This window comes from Lineus longissimus, chromosome 13 (assembly GCF_910592395.1).
Source record: "Lineus longissimus chromosome 13, tnLinLong1.2, whole genome shotgun sequence".
In the NCBI taxonomy this organism is placed as follows: domain Eukaryota; kingdom Metazoa; phylum Nemertea; class Pilidiophora; order Heteronemertea; family Lineidae; genus Lineus; species Lineus longissimus.
Window position 1 is genome coordinate 11,058,643 of NC_088320.1, and position 15,830 is coordinate 11,074,472.

The 15,830-nt window shown below is 41.3% G+C and overlaps 2 protein-coding genes and 1 long non-coding RNA gene across 3 annotated transcripts in view; all 3 read right to left on the reverse strand.

The window, feature by feature from the left end:
• LOC135498189 (uncharacterized) overlaps nt 1-11,933 on the reverse strand; it is a 52,345-nt gene extending 40,412 nt beyond the window's left edge. Inside the window, exons 1-11 of the mRNA XM_064788396.1 lie at nt 11,612-11,933; nt 11,285-11,356; nt 10,562-10,660; nt 7,522-7,872; nt 7,078-7,195; nt 6,344-6,435; nt 6,032-6,149; nt 5,277-5,377; nt 3,135-3,274; nt 2,516-2,703; nt 1,711-2,203 (exon numbers count right to left, since the gene is read on the reverse strand). Coding sequence (XP_064644466.1) covers nt 5,301-5,377; nt 6,032-6,149; nt 6,344-6,435; nt 7,078-7,195; nt 7,522-7,872; nt 10,562-10,585 — 780 coding nt within the window. The 5' untranslated portion in view covers nt 10,586-10,660; nt 11,285-11,356; nt 11,612-11,933 and the 3' untranslated portion in view covers nt 1,711-2,203; nt 2,516-2,703; nt 3,135-3,274; nt 5,277-5,300. The remainder of the gene's footprint in view (nt 1-1,710; nt 2,204-2,515; nt 2,704-3,134; nt 3,275-5,276; nt 5,378-6,031; nt 6,150-6,343; nt 6,436-7,077; nt 7,196-7,521; nt 7,873-10,561; nt 10,661-11,284; nt 11,357-11,611) is intronic.
• A 113-nt stretch (nt 11,934-12,046) lies between these two features.
• Nucleotides 12,047-13,297, reverse strand: LOC135497608 (uncharacterized). The gene is made up of 3 exons (XR_010448945.1): nt 13,238-13,297; nt 12,625-12,682; nt 12,047-12,239 (listed from the first exon to the last, which is right to left on the reverse strand). It is a non-coding gene; the product is annotated as an uncharacterized LOC135497608 (long non-coding RNA).
• A 173-nt stretch (nt 13,298-13,470) lies between these two features.
• Nucleotides 13,471-14,529, reverse strand: LOC135497669 (cyclin-dependent kinase 2 homolog). The gene has a single exon (XM_064787501.1). It carries the CDS (start codon nt 14,527-14,529, stop codon nt 13,471-13,473), a length of 1,059 nt encoding a protein of 352 aa, XP_064643571.1.
• Nucleotides 14,530-15,830: the final 1,301 nt, after the last annotated feature.

Below are 15,830 nucleotides of genomic sequence, written 5' to 3' on the forward strand. Positions count from 1 at the left end.
TCATATTATTAGATACAATATAGTCTTGCCTTTATCTTTGCTACCTCACAGCGACTTGACTACATGTATTATAAGGGACCATCTCAAAAGTATTTTGAAGCCTAAAAAACTACGGGTAAGTCATTTAGTCTTTTTGAGTGTGGTCACACCCAAGACTAAGTGACTTGAGTCATTTTTGCTTCAAAAAACATGTACCTGTGAGATGGTCCCTGAATTCATACCTTGAGACAATATCCAGACCGGCACTTGATACTGAGTTCCTCTTGAATTGGCATCAATAGAGAAGTCTGGCTACATGTGCTAGGATTGCAAATTACAGCGTACTTTACATGTACATTGGACTTGGAGCCTCCATCGGTGGATACCTCTCTAATAAGGACACCGGTGCTGAATTGGTTTGGGTGGAATTCCACAACCAGGACGCCTTTCAATTGCAGACGATATTGGAGTGTCAAGCAAGGTAACACTTTACTTAGACAACGTCACGTCCAACAAGAATACACCTGCCACATATGGAAATACTGCCTTTGATGACGTCATTCAGAATGTTTGGGTTACTTAAGGATTTGTCACACCCACCCAGAATATACACAAGATGTCATTGAAAATGCTTAAAAAAATGTCACATCCAACCTGAATACCCCGGACCGTATGGAAATACCGTCTCTGAAGACATTATCCAGAATGGTCGGGTTTACTTTATTCGACACAATGTCACATCCAACCTGAATACGCCTGATCGTATGGAAATACCGTCTCTGAAGACGTCATCCAGAATGGTCGGTTTACTTTCGACACAATGTCACATCCAACCTGAATACGCCTGATTGTATGGAAATAATGACTCTGATAATGTCATTCAGAAGAGTTGGGTTCACCTACATGTACGATATAATGTCACTTCTAACAAAAATACTGCAGCTGCATATGGTTTGTAATTCAGAATGATGGTTTACTTGAGACAATGTCACATCCAACCAGAATACACCTACCGCATACTGAAGTACGGTCTTTGAAGATGTCATTCAGAGTAGTTTGATTTTTCTCAGTAATCCAACAGCCCGCTACATGTATACATGTACATGCAGGACAATACAATGGTCAGTCACTTCAAAGCGTGGCCTTCAGGGGATGACACAAGGACAAGGGCAACTTGAATACACAACCTTTCTCAGTCAAGATGAGGCAGATGCTACTTGACCATACACATCTTTGACACCTGTCTGCTCATTTCTGGCAAAAATTGATGTTTCTTTATACATGTAGGCAGCCTGATAGTATCAGCTGTGTTCACCCAAGGTGAGCAAGAATGAAAACAAGTGCATGTATTTTGATGCAAGAATCATTTTATTGCTGCTGAAATTCACATTCAGCCAGTAATACAAATCTGCTTATACATAATTGGTGGATTCACAATATATCAGATTACACAAAAGGCATTTTTCAAGGTCCCTAGTGGTCCGGCAATAATTCTAAGTCGTTTTGGGAGTTGCAGGACATCAGCCTAGCCCCCTGCGGTCAGATAAAAAAATTAACCAGCAGCAGGTACCCCCCTCATGGTTAAGTTCGTCCCGAGGGCCGGAACATCGCTGTATCATCGAACAGTTGGCAGATTCCAGAGCGCCAGACGAGCAAAAAAAACTCTCACTGAACAGTTTTGCCTCAGTTGACACTTTTTGCCATACGCCGTCATTTTAGGGTCGTCACAACACCTGATTTGTGGCGTAGTTTCCCAATAAACTGCATTGGAAGTTCGAACTTTCACTACAAAAAGTCACCTTATTCACAAACATGCTTCTTGAGAACCTCTGCAAGGGCCTTAAGAGATGCCACAGAGTTCCGAAAACGTTAGCATCTCGTGGCATACTTTGTTAGCTTCGAGTGACATTTGGGGACACTATACCCTTTTAGGCAAACTCAGACCAAATCAAGTCGAAAAAGATCGGATTTCTGAAATAAATCCGGCTTCAAATGGTTAATTACACGTACTCAATGCCAATGTCATCACAATCCTCCTCCTCAGAGCTAGACCCATCCTCCTCCGAATTTGATTCTTCACCACCAGGTTGCACCTCCCCTTCCTCAAAATACACCACGATCTCTATGTCAGTGTCTATACATTCAAATACATCTGTTGCTTCTAGGAGAAGGTCTGTGTAGAATTCCTTTGATTCCAGCAGCAACATCACCAATCCATGGTTTTCTTAAATAGAAGGAGAGCTGGACATTAAAATTCTGAAGTCATCAACAAAGGTAATGCACATACATCTGCAAACCAATAGTTTATGTCTGTCCAGTTAGATTAATGAAAGGCATTCGGTTTGAATTAATTCAAAGCAGGGCGTAGTACATGTATTAGTAAACTGAACCTGAGTTGGGAAAGAACGAAGTTGCAATCAGATCCAGATCTGCATCCACAGCCCAGGTTAATTCAGAGGTAGTGCCACAGCAAGACAAGTACATGTATGCATCAACCTCCACAAATGTTGGGTAAAAATAATTGCATGGCCACTACCTTGGTTTTTGATGGCCTCATTGTTCACGGTGTTGATTCTTCTTCCAAGGTGTTGATTTTTTTCTTGAAGAAAAGAACAGTTGATACCATCTCTTAAATGAGCACAGGCAATTCCTCACTGTACCTGGTCATGTGTTCATGTATATCAACTATTTTCTTCTTCAAAACAAATGTTTCTCCCTTGTTCCCTGAATTGAAGAAACAAATATTAGGACTACAGGCTAAAAGTTTCTTGCTCCATCCCTCCTACATGTACAGTGTACATACGAAACGCTGGTAAAAATACATGCTGGATATGTCAGAAATGTGACTATAAGATTGAGGCGCAACTTAACATTTTACTTGCAACCAATGCTACATTGCAACCAAATTGTGTTAAATGTACAAGGTAGAATGTACTTTACATCACTTGAAGACCAATGTACCAGTAAGCCTAGAGCAAAATGCCGACCCAGGCTTTAAACCTCAAATTGCTTGATAAACAACAGCTGGATCAATTTCTCTGAACAATCGAAAATGACTGCAGGACATTACCACTTGGAGTTATTTGTGTCCTGGACTTTGTGTTACATGTACTAAGTGAAGTTTGTGGGTAAATGAATATGAAGTGAATGCCAACCTGCAGGATTATGCCAAGGCAACAAATAGTCCTCTTGCGTGACTTCGTCCACAGAAACATGACAGCAGACTAACACAATGCTGAAGTTGCTTTCTCTCCTTTTCAAGACGCTTTCGTAGAGAAGCCCGACTCTGAAGCATCTGAAATGAAAATGATAAACTTTTAAACTGATCGATATAGCAGTGAACTCGACATGCATCGTAACTGCACAAACTGCTAATATGAAGAAAGCCCCTTTAATACTGTCGTGTTAATTGCTATCTTTCATACGCCACATCAATATGTGCTGGCTCACTGGATTTCCCCCAATATCAGCGGTCAACATAATCAGGGTTTCGCTAACTCAAAATGAAATGGCCAGGGCCATTGTGCTCACCTCATGTGGAGGAAAGATGGATAAAGATCATGGTATTGTGTAATGTAGTGTTAGGTTTGATGTAGGTCCAAGCAATTACAATTTCCCCAAAATGGCCAATTTACAGTACATTCAACCTCTGTGACCTTGAAAAGTAGGTCAAATCAAAGAAGACCCGGGTGACACATTGAATGGTTGTTAGAATTAGATGTACCTATGATATAAAATTAGTGCCAATCGGGCAAGTAATTACTAAGAATAATGGCATTTTGAAGAATTTAGGATTTGGCCCCCTCCCTGGAGGCCAAATGGCAAATCAGATCGCACCAAACTTCAGTACCTGAGATCACCTGGCCAAGGGGTACATGTGTACTTAATTTGTGATCAATAGTCATTGCAGTTAAGAAACGTGCCATAGTTACGGCCTGACGGCCAATTTACGCCATTTGACCTCTGTGACCTTGACAAGAAGGTCAAATTAAAAACCTGTGTGACATATACTGTATGGCGGTTAGATGTACCCATGATATCAAATTGGTGGCAATCGGGCAAGAAGTTAAGGAATAATCACTTTTTAAGGTTTTTGGATTTTGCCCCCTGGTGGTCAAGTGGTAAATCATATTGGACCAAACTTCAGTCCCTGAGATCACCTGACTAAGGGGTAAATGTGTACCAAATTTGGGATCAATAGTCATTGCAGTTTAGAAACGTGCCATCGATACATCCTAACGGCCAATTTACACCATTTGACCTCTGTGACCTTGAAAAGTAGGTCAAATCAAAAACCTGTATGATATGTGATGTATCCTTGCTAGGAGTACCTACCATAAAAATGTTATGAAAATCAGACCACTATTAAACGAGCAATCAAACATTTTAACTTTGGACATTAAATTTGGCTCCCGGGTGGCCAAACTAAGAATTTTTCAAGATGCCCGCCTGGCACCCATATTGGCTATCACATTTGATAAAAAATCAAGGATTTAGTAGAGAGTACATAGATATACATCCAGATCAAATTTGGTTGCAATCCGATCGTTAGTTTCGGAGTAATAGTACTGTGTTTATTTTTCAAGATGGCTGCCTGGCGGCCATATTTGATGTCCGAACGGCCGAAATTTTAGGGCTGGAATAGAGAATCCCCAGATACATGTCCACACTGGTTTAAAACCTTCTAGCTAAAATAGATAGGAAACATGCTACTGTTCAGTGAATCAGCAAACTTTGACCTCTGTGACCTTGAAAAGGAGGTCAAATCAAAAACCCGGAGGATACATGATGCACCTTTGCTAGAAGTACCTTCCATATTTTTTTCAAAATTTCCCGACTACTATTAAGGGAGATATTGCATATTTTCACCTTAATGTTTGGCCCCCTGGTGGCCAAACCACGAAACGAATCGGACCGAAACATGGTCTCCAAGGTGTCATTACATAAGGGTACATGTGTACCAAGTCTCAACTCAATAGCTCTAACAGTTACGAAACGTGCCCTGCTAACGGACGACGGACGACGACGACGACGGACGCCACTGTATGGGATAAGCTCACCTCTGCTAAAAGGTGAGCTAAAAAGTGACATTCTCCTAAAGTCATGGTCGTTTGGTAAAAGGAAATTAGAGCTGGAGAAAACAACTGTTGCAATCTTAGTCTGGTGCATTGTATCAGACGTTCCAGCGATATAATCTCACTCCTCTACTTATAGCAAAGGTGACCAGCTCCCAATAGTTGATGCTCAAAATCTTCTAATCAGTGGTAATGACCTCAAGCTAAGTTTGACAAATTTACCTGCATCTTTCCCAATGCTGTACTTTAAATGCCTAATACTACTACATATGATTTCGATTTGAAGCTGGGTGGAATCCAAGAAGGATGAATCATCTGTGGTCCTGAAAAAAAGTATAACATATTCAGTATTTACAGAAATGGCCTATATAACACTTCTTAGTTAAAAGAGATTGGGCCCGGGCTAGGGACAAGCAATGAACCAAATGGAGGAGGACAATTTCTTGAGATGGATTTATCCTTCAAGGTCCCAAATGCTCTTTGAACAAGCAAAATGCCTCCACATAAACCAACCCAAGCAGTGTATGCCTTACCAGCTAAATAAGGCAGTGCTTTATAGTGCACTGGTGATACATTGTAACCATTGTTTTCAATGCCATTTTTTGCCTTTTTGGGTGAATACGATGCCAGTTATACTTACTGAGCTGAGGAGAGAATTGAATTGGTTGATTTTTTTCTTTTGATACCTAAAATTCAAACAACACAGGCTTAAATCAAAGGTGAGGATCTGGAACTGCAGCAAAATACCAGTCATTCTGGTAACATGATCCCAAAGGACCTCAGATGAATTCAGCTTTATGGGGGTGGGGGGAATTCAGGAGATCTTGGGTATTGATTGGCTGATTTACATGTAAAGCTCACAATACTACATGTATAGACATATGCCCAGCAATAATTATGATTCATGTCGACCCTTGATTTCTTTATTTTGTCCACTGCCTGACATTTGGAAAGGTACCACAAGAAGTTTTGTTTACCTGCTGCAAATTCCTGCACCTCTGTCTTCCAAAGGTTGAAATCAACTCGTTCATCCAGACCTCCCTTGGACAGCTCTTCAGACAACTGCTCCTTTAACTGGCTTTCTTTAGCAACACTCTGTAAAATAAAAAATAAGCGTTTAATTACCACTGCCTGTTGCTGGGATTTATATAGCATGATGAAAATGTTAATAGTTCCTGATGAAGTAGCCAGTACCTTGCTTGCTTACACGCACCAAGGAGGGTTTCGATCTGCCAAAACAAAACATATCATCATTCTCTCATAAAGAAGTGTTACACCTACATACATACCTTCTTGTATCGCCTACAAAGAGACGTGGCTAATGACAAGATTTTCTTCTTGTTCCAGTACAAAGCATGAGCAGTTAGCTGTTCTTCTCTTCCTGAAAAGGATAACAAATAATGTTTAAATTTAAAAGGGAATTTTGGTCAAGGACTAAGTCGTTCTCAAGAAACCAGAATTAGTATCAGTACATGTATTTAATACCTGTTGGATTTTAGCTGTAATGGAGTCCACTATACTAGGCTACTGTATCCACCTATATGTATGTGGGATCTTTTACTTGCCTTGGGCATAGACACTCAAGAACAAGGACAACGGCTTTTTAACAGTCTCAGTCAACAGACCCTCATTAAGTTCTCTCCTATTGACCCTCAACTCGTTGTGAAGAAACAGGAATTTTAGTCCCTTCAAAACTACACTGGTTCATCCAGAAAAACAATCCTAGGTTTCCCGCGGGGATCTAACTACATGTATCGCGTGGTAGCCAGCAATGTTCACCATTAGGCTATGAGGCACCTGAATATTAGCCTGGTCAACAACCTGTATAGAATCAATGACCAAATTAATTTACACTCATTTGGTCAGCACATCCATGAAAAGTATCTCAGGTTTGTACAAGAATGGCAAAAAGTGGTTCAAACCAGTGCACTGCTCCAAAGCTTAAAATCTTTCAGGTGTTGTGGTTCAGTTACATAAAGCTACACCAACAGTGTTAATTGGTTCAATGATTTAGTTAACGCACCTCCTTTGTCCATAGTTTTTGTAGTCAATGAAGCACGTGACAGGTAGCTATTTGCCTGTTCCATCTCTTCACCCGCCTGTGCTGCAGAACCCTCCTGCCATCTGCCACCCCACATTACCTGAAAATAATAATTTCCTTAATCCATTTTTTAAAATCAAATCAAGAGTTGCTTCAGTTGATGAAGAAATATTCATAAAAAAACGGGTACCAGTACTAATCTAGACTCGTCATCAATAACTTCAGTTGAATAATGATAAAACCCTCTGCCTCTTGATACTCAATAGACTATAATAGGAATAAGAGGATAAGTGCAATTTTTGTTACCGTACAACTTTTCAATGTGGCATCCTGGACAACAGGTTTAAAAGATGGGTCAATTTAAAACCTGGATAATGAGGCTTTGTGAAATGCAAGCAAAAAGAAGTATGATTAAAGTCAAAATACCTGACAGGTCCAATCATGTGCCTTTGCATGAAAGACGCTGAGAAATGGTTTGGTGTCATTCAGTCGTGACAGGTCCTCAGGGCACTTTGCTATCACCTTTTCCATCCATGGCCAATATTTGCAAATGACGTCCTGGCAAAGAAAGCTGATCTTGGAAGCTGCGTGAAGATGGTGATGGAGATAGAGGGGATATGGATAGATTTCACCACGGAACATGTTAAGAGCTTTGAGTAACACTGCATGGCGACAGCAGCCAACCTCCAAACCAGTCTCAGCTAATGTCCTTTGGCGTTTGCTTGACGAACTCTTTGCAGCTTTCCAGTGACTTTCACCACAGGTAGAACTTTCAGTCTGCAAAAGTGATGCAAAATTTAGATACAGCTGAATGAATACTGACAATAGTGACATAAGGCTTCACTGCTGACTCATTCATTACTGTCCACAGGACAAAATACAAACTGAAAATTGAAAGGGGGCCAATGCACCAGGAGGCATACATGTCTTTGAAAGAGTGTTACTTTAGTGCGAGTTGCGAGTTACAAAATGCGAGTTGTGTTGGGTTTTTCAATCCGCACACAATTCATATTGAGGTGGAAGTAGGCTGCAGATGACTTTGGGGCAACACATTCTTCACCACCACTTGCCACATATCTCCTCTTGAGGTGCGTTTTCAAAATGACATCATCTGGTTTCTTCTTGTACTTCATGGCAAATGTTTTCTTGCCACCATAGCATGACTTCAGGTTCGGAATGGGTGTTGAGAAGCATACCGAGAGAGGCTGGTCATCGCTTTTCTTCGCACATGTAGGAGGAGCACTTACTTTCCTTTTCTTTGCTTCAGGTGGCCGATGGCTTCCTTTCTTTGGGATGTAAATGTCCAACTCTCGACCATATTCTGCGACTCTTTTCTTGTCTTTTTGGAATCTTTCGGCATTCTTTTGGTTCACAGACCTTCCTCTTCCTCCCTTGTAGCCACCATCTTGAAAGCTGTTGATCTCTGCTTCCTGCCGAATGGCGTCAATGACGTCTTGCCGGGCGGCCTCTAAAAGGGACATCTTTGGTTTTGCACTACTCATCTTGGAGTGCCCAACCTCGGCCAGGTTGGACACAGGGGCGTCACTCTGTTTAAAGGCTCTGAATATGTGGCTTCGCCTCTGATACCACCAGTTGTACCAACTCTTCAGATCGCTGTACTTCTCTTTGAATTGTTGCATCCTTTCACATGCGGAGTCGAACTCAGGAATGGTGTATGCAGTAAGCATAGCATGTGCCATATCAATGAACTGTGCACAATGCTCTGACGATACTTTCTTTGCATATCGCTGCACGCTTTGTTTGAAATGAAACTCACAGGAGACTGTCCTACGAATTGCATCTTGACCAAAAACATCGCTGATGCTCCTCCAATTTGCATGATTTTCATCCACTACGAACCCAGATGGATTAAATTTTACACTCTTTCCAGCTGCCTCAGACAGCATCTGATTGAGGACTTGCCAGAACGTAGTCAGATTGGTGGTGTCTTCCTTCTCTGCATCTGAAACTGCCAGCCGCACAACCCTCCTTAAGACCGGATGGTATACCCACAGCGTAATGGTGATATAACCTCGACAGTGATCATGTTTTCCATCAACATATGCGTACTCCTCTGCCAATATTCCATCATTGTCCCTGTCCATAGAGAGACATAGTTCTGCCATCTGTGAACTTGACTTGAACACAAAGGAATGTTCACCATTTAAGGCCCTGTTGTTGATCTTAAATATGAAAAAACGGTCTTTCTCGTCACATTTCTGTTTAAAGTCTGCAAGGGCTTCGAAATTCTCTCCATATGGGGACAGAGTTTTCTTCAGTCGTTCTTTTGCGTTGTGCAGCCGCTTCATGTCCGTGTACTTATCAGCCACATCCTCCAAATCCTCCCATTTGAAAGCTTCTGATGATAATATCTGCATCATCTTCCTACTCACAATATTACTAGGCCTGATCCCTGGATTCTGCTGAATATCCAGCTTAAGCGATTCGACCGAAATTTTCGGCTTCTTTGCTGCGCATGTGTGGTCGCCGATATGCATAACAACAACATGGTCTTTGAAGTATTCCCATACTTTGGTGGCGTTGCAGTCAATTTTATTCACTGGCACACTGCAAGTGCGACACACAAAAGTTCCATTTTCCTTTATAAATTGTCGTCTGTTTTGACATCCGTACATCTTAGTGTACATAGAGTCGTTGTTCCTGCACACTGGAGAACCCCTGCAGTGTGCAATCCGCCGCGTCCCTTTGAATCCGACTCTTGAGCTTTTGCAGTATCGCTCCCATGGTCTCCCATCTCTTGCAACTTTCATCATGTCCTCCTTTTTTTCACAAGGGATTTGGTAAATTTGAAGGCCATTGATATCGAATGGTAGCGTGTCTACCTTCTTTGCTTGGCACTTAGCCCAGTGCTTTACATCATACTTGGTGTTCTTGAATGTTTTCTTCTTTGAGGAGCTGACAAAGCAATCTGTAACCATACCATTTGACTGCACCAAAACCCCATCTGAAAAAAAATATGAAAGAAGCTATTTGATCATCAACCCCAAGTGTTTCATAAGCACTAATTAACCTTAGCAAATTCTGTGTTGCCTCATGTTGTTCCAGGAAAAAAACATGTCCCATGTCGTCGTTAGCGTTCTAGTTTGCCGGTGTCTTTTACAGGAGGACAACATCGTGTGCCAGGTCGCTGCGTTACCAAAAAATAAGCGGGCAATCATGTCCAAGGTAGCTTCGACCGAGCAATTTTGTTTCAGGTTGCCGGCACAAGGGTATATATTAACATTTCTTAAATTGATAGAGAGGTGGCATGATAATGCCCTTTGGGACAGAGGGCAAATATCCAGGGGTATCAATTAAAATGTTAATTGTTAATGTTTATTTCTGTTGCCACCATCTGGCAGTCCCCAGAGCCTTTTATTTATCAAAATTTACTGGATGCAAAAGTTGAAATCTCCATCATTTTTTTAAACAACATGCACTGCCTGAGACATTCAAAATATAGTACCTGAAAGTCCATTTTGAAGTCCATTTTCTAAACTTGATGACAGCTGGACATCCTGCTCGTCATGTTTTTGAATGCTCTCACCTCCCATAGAGTTGGACCCTGTAAATACAAAATTAGAGATAAAGCTCAAAATGATGTTGTATTTGGGGTAAGGGCATTCTCAGTGCATGCCCCTCGAATGTGGAACTCACTGAGCAACTATGACCTGAGGAAAGAAACTTCCGGAAGACACTTGAGAACTCTCCTCTCCAAGAACATATTGAACATTGTTTTCGTTGGAAAGGCGATATATAAGCTGATTTCATTCATTCATTCAATCATGGATCTATAAACGCGTTATTCAATACATAATGCCTCTTGATGATGCTACTCAAGACACCTAATCGCGGCCTCATATCATTTCTCCTTTGGTCTGTATAAAAAGTGAGAAACAGCTGAGCTCGAAACGAACGACTGGTGACTTCTGGCAAAACGAAGTCAGTCCTCCTTTTTAAAAGGGGGATTGCATGACCACAATGAACTGGCATTCAAGATCTCAAACTATGCACGTGGTCCATGGACCATCGGGATGGACTATAATTTCTCTGGGACATTGCATTGAGGGAAAATACCTGTACACACAAAGAAGCCGAAATGCATCTATAGTGCGCTACGATTGAACAAGATGACTCCAAACCTTGACGATAGGGAACCTAATATACAATAAGAATAACATCATCTTACCTGTATCATCACCACCACCACCACCACCAAGTGATCCCTCTTCTCTATCTTCGCTTTCTCTGTGACCAGTAACTGAAAGCAATGATTACTGTTTTAGATTTTGCCTTTAAATTCAATATGAATTAAGTCATGCCAGTCGTAGCCTATACCCCCCCCCCCCTGCCCCGTTCCTTCGGGTCTGTATTGGAGGCTGTCACGTCAATCCCAAGTCTAGCACATCATTGTGTGACCAGTAGCTAACTAGCGGCATGTTATGTTACTGTAAGCATCCTACAGCTAGGCGATAGGACCCAGGTATTCAGTTATCAAATCACCTTAAATACTCACCGTGTTCTGCCAAAATAACTGCGTCCACTTGAAACAAATCGATCTGCTGTCCATTATCAGGATATCGTTTTGAGAGGTTCCGGACAAGCTTTCCTATTGATCCAAATACTGTAAGACATGCGCTACCGTCTGGGTCACATTGTCCATTTGCATCGCAGGCATGGCTGTCAAAAACACACCATGTCCCATTCCGTCCTCGCAAGAGCGCATTAGATCTATCACCAACTCTCAGCACGTATGAGCAATCAGAAGTTGGCTGCAATGAGTCATTTAGTATTTCCTGCATATCAAATCCGAATTTTGCCCCAGTTAACACATCAATTTTTGCTTCAATGTGCTGTCCATCGACTATGCAAGACTGGTTGACAGGAATCTCATCTATATCTACTGTCATTACTGCCCTTAGTTCTGGCCATCCTAGTTCTCTCAGTGCTTTTTCATGTGCCTGGTTCCCCTGAATAAGTATTTCGTGAATTGTTGATTTAGTCCACTCATCGGGTGCTTCGAGAAGAGCAAACACTATCGCCATCACACACATGGAACTGCACTGTGAACCAGTAAACTGGTCATAAGACATGTTATCAGAGGCCTGGTGAAAGTCTCCCATAACGACATATTCCCAATCGACCTGAAAAGAGATAAAATTTAAAAGACTAATGACAAAAAAGCGACTTAAAACCCTTTCGGTACGTGCGCTGCGGTGACCTGGTCATGAATTTGTAACCCGAATTTCAGTCATATATATAGCCCACAGGTGACGAAACGTGCTCCGCTAGAAATGGACAACGGACGACGACGACGGACGCCACGTCATTGTATAAGCTCGCCTTGAGAGGTGAGCTAACAACTAGACTATTTATCTGTTGACTGAGCTGTAGGCCAAGTAAGGGAGTTTAGGGCAAATATTTTTGTCAGAACTCCCAACAATTAACAAACTTTAGTTATTTCTCTCTTTGTAGGGCTGCCTCTAATGTTCTATCAACCCAAAAAAGCAAAAGAAATAATTTACTTACCAATGTCAAGTTATTGGCATTGTCAGAATTGGGTTCTGTTGGCACGATAGAGGACTTTCTGAAAGCATAACGGATCTTGGTTATGTTCATGAAATGTACAAGTAGCCATAGGAAATATGCATTGTTGTGATGGACTGCGTTTGGATTCGTGGGGGGGGGGGGTTGGCAGTGGAAATATGTTAAATTCTGTAAAAATTAACATGTTTGTCTGTTGATCAATTAAGATGGCCACTTCGTCAGTTAACTTGGTACCGAAGAAGTTATTGTTTATATTCAATGGAAGACTCCCGATGTCGCTGGTAATGAACCAATTTACAACCAATAATAAATGGTAGCGGATGAATCTATTTTCTGATGGACGGGAATCTTCAAGTTGAACCCGGATAACACATCAATAAATATTTCACATGTAACATACGAATACATATTTATATGTTATCCGCTCTTCTTCATATCTATTTAATGAAAGATGTCACATCCTGGCAAACATGAAATAATGGAACTCAATTGACACAATGTTTGATGGCCATTTAAACTGCATTTCAAGGGTCCATTAAACTTTTTTTTGGGCTTCATCAGGGATTGAAATAGTTATATTAGTTTTATTAGTTACCTATCATCCGGCCCTGGTTGAGGTCTGTTTACATCACAATGAGTCCCAGCTGTTTCTGACCTTCTTTCGAGGTAACTGGGCCCTGGTTGCTCAGCATGATGACTTCCTAAATTTGCTTGATGCCTGAAATAGATATGTATGTGTCTTTATAATGTTATTCTCCATACTCAATGTCCAGTCGTACCACAAATTATATTGAATTTTACCCGAGATGTTTACGGGATGAAAATGCCTTACCTTGTGTTCTGAACCATCTGAATTATATCCTGAACAAGCGGCCGTGCTGCTGGGCTTTGTAGTGTGCACATCCTGTATATTTTCCTTATACTGCTCCAGTCTGTATTTTGGAGGTTCGCATACTTCATCGATGGTGAGGGCCGTTGTCCTTTCTCAAGCTTATTTATGATGTGTTGCTTAAATTGCTCAGTTGGGTCAGCCCTAACATCTTTTGCTTTCGGCAAAGCCTCGAATTCTTCGCGAAACGGGAATGGGAGACCTGGGTTAAGAATGCCGAATATGGTCATGCCGAGTGCCCAAATGTCGATTTTGAAGAGATCAGCCGATGTTGCAGATTTCAGCATTAGACTTGGCACTATTGCCTCTGGAGCAAGGTACGGATTCGTACCTCTATCAACAGTGCGTGTGTTCGCATTTGCAAGTGTTCGAGTCTGAATTAAGTCTGACCGACTCTCTCCAAAATCGGTCAATTTGCATGTTATTGGTCGATCTTTAAAGACACGCGCGAACCCAGGGTCATCCGCTCGAACATGAGCATAGTTTTGGTTCGAAACTAGAATGTTATGGGGCTTCAAATCCCGATGGGCCACTCCCTTTCCATAAAGATAACCGAGGCCTTGCACAATGTCGTCCAAAGTATTGGGAAGGAATTCGAAGAAGAACGACGCGTCATCTAATTTGTTCAGAAAACTCAGATACTCTTTGAGGTTATAGAATTCCCTATCAATACCGAAAGGACGAAAACTGAAACATTCGAAGTCCAGCATTATGGAAGGTGGATCAAGGCACACTGATCTGAAATTGGCAATGTGAGGACTACGAAGTCCATGAAGAAGTCGTGCCTCCTTTGCCATGTTCCGCATGGAATAATCATCCTCTTCATGTGATACTTTAACAGCCACAGTTTCATTAGAATGACAACACTTCAAGACTTTCCCAAAGCCGCCACTGCCTATCTCCTCCTTTCCTTTGAGATCATGGTACCGAAAGCGTGGTATCCCAGCAAACAAAGGCTCGTGTTTATTTGATATCCCGATTGATGGAAGTTTGAACATTTTGTACACATAAAATGACAGGATTCAAAGATGGAAACACCAAACGCCAAATAAAACAACGTGAGAAGCCAGAAAGGATCATGGGTGCTATCCTGAAGCTACAGCTGATGTATATCCAGTTGCAAAGATCATGGTCCTTGAAACATGTGTCAGTGGTCCATCTCATCAACCTTATCACCAGCCACTTGGAGAGCCCTAATTTTTCTCAGCTGGGTGACTGTTTATGATTTGATACACAGTGTGCATTTATAAGCTGGTGTATACAGTTTCAGTGATGTTGGTGAAGCTCCATGTCTTATAGACATCATACATGTTGACTGTTTCTGATTTTTGCAGGGTCTTGAGAATTTGAGTTGGAAAGTTTTAGCAAAATAACCAAAAACTGGAGGCTAGATTGTTCAGTCTAACTAATATAAGGGCAGCTAGCTGGACATCATTGACATTAGAAAGGAATATACCCGATAACTAGAATTAACCCAATACCGTTATTAGTTGGCCTTGGCCTTTGACTTTGCTATCACAATATGCCTCTATATAGGCCTAGTGCCTTGTCAAAGTGAGATTACGGACGGGTCTGTCAGTCATATCAGTCATGTCAGTTGATCATTGACAACCACATTTTATATTGTTATAAAAAGAAACCTGTTTTGTAAATGTATGATTGTTTTGTTACTAAAAGTAGGCCCATTAATTAATGAAACGGCCAGGGGCCATTGTGCTCACCGTAAGTATTTTTAGTAGACAGTACAGAAAGTGCTACAGTATGTAGGCCTCTCATAATTTATACATGCATCTGTGACCAGTTCAGAGCCGGCCCTGGCCAAGTGGTGAATCCGAGACTTATGGTTCCAAGCTTGTAGAGTCTAGGTGAAAATGATAGTGAAGAAACGTGCCACTCCATGACAATGGTGAATATATTTTTAACTTTGACCTCAGTGACCCTGACAGGTAGGTCAAATAACAAACCAGGGTGATATGTGATGTAGACACATCCACCTGACCATAACAATTTCATCACTCGTTAAACTACAGCAATCGGCAAAAAAAGATTTCCAAGATGGCCGCCTAATTAAATCTATGGCACCAAATAAATCAAAAAATGAAGAAAATGTAAGATAGAACTCAGAAAAGAAAAAAGGAAAAGATGAAAAATAAAAATATTTTTGGCTGTCCTTGACCGGGGTTTGAACTCACGACCTTTGGATTGCCACAATAAGAGGAAAAACCCCCAAAACATGCAATTTCGGCCATATTTGAATTCCGATCTGGCTGAAACTTGGCATACAAATAGTGGCTTCTTA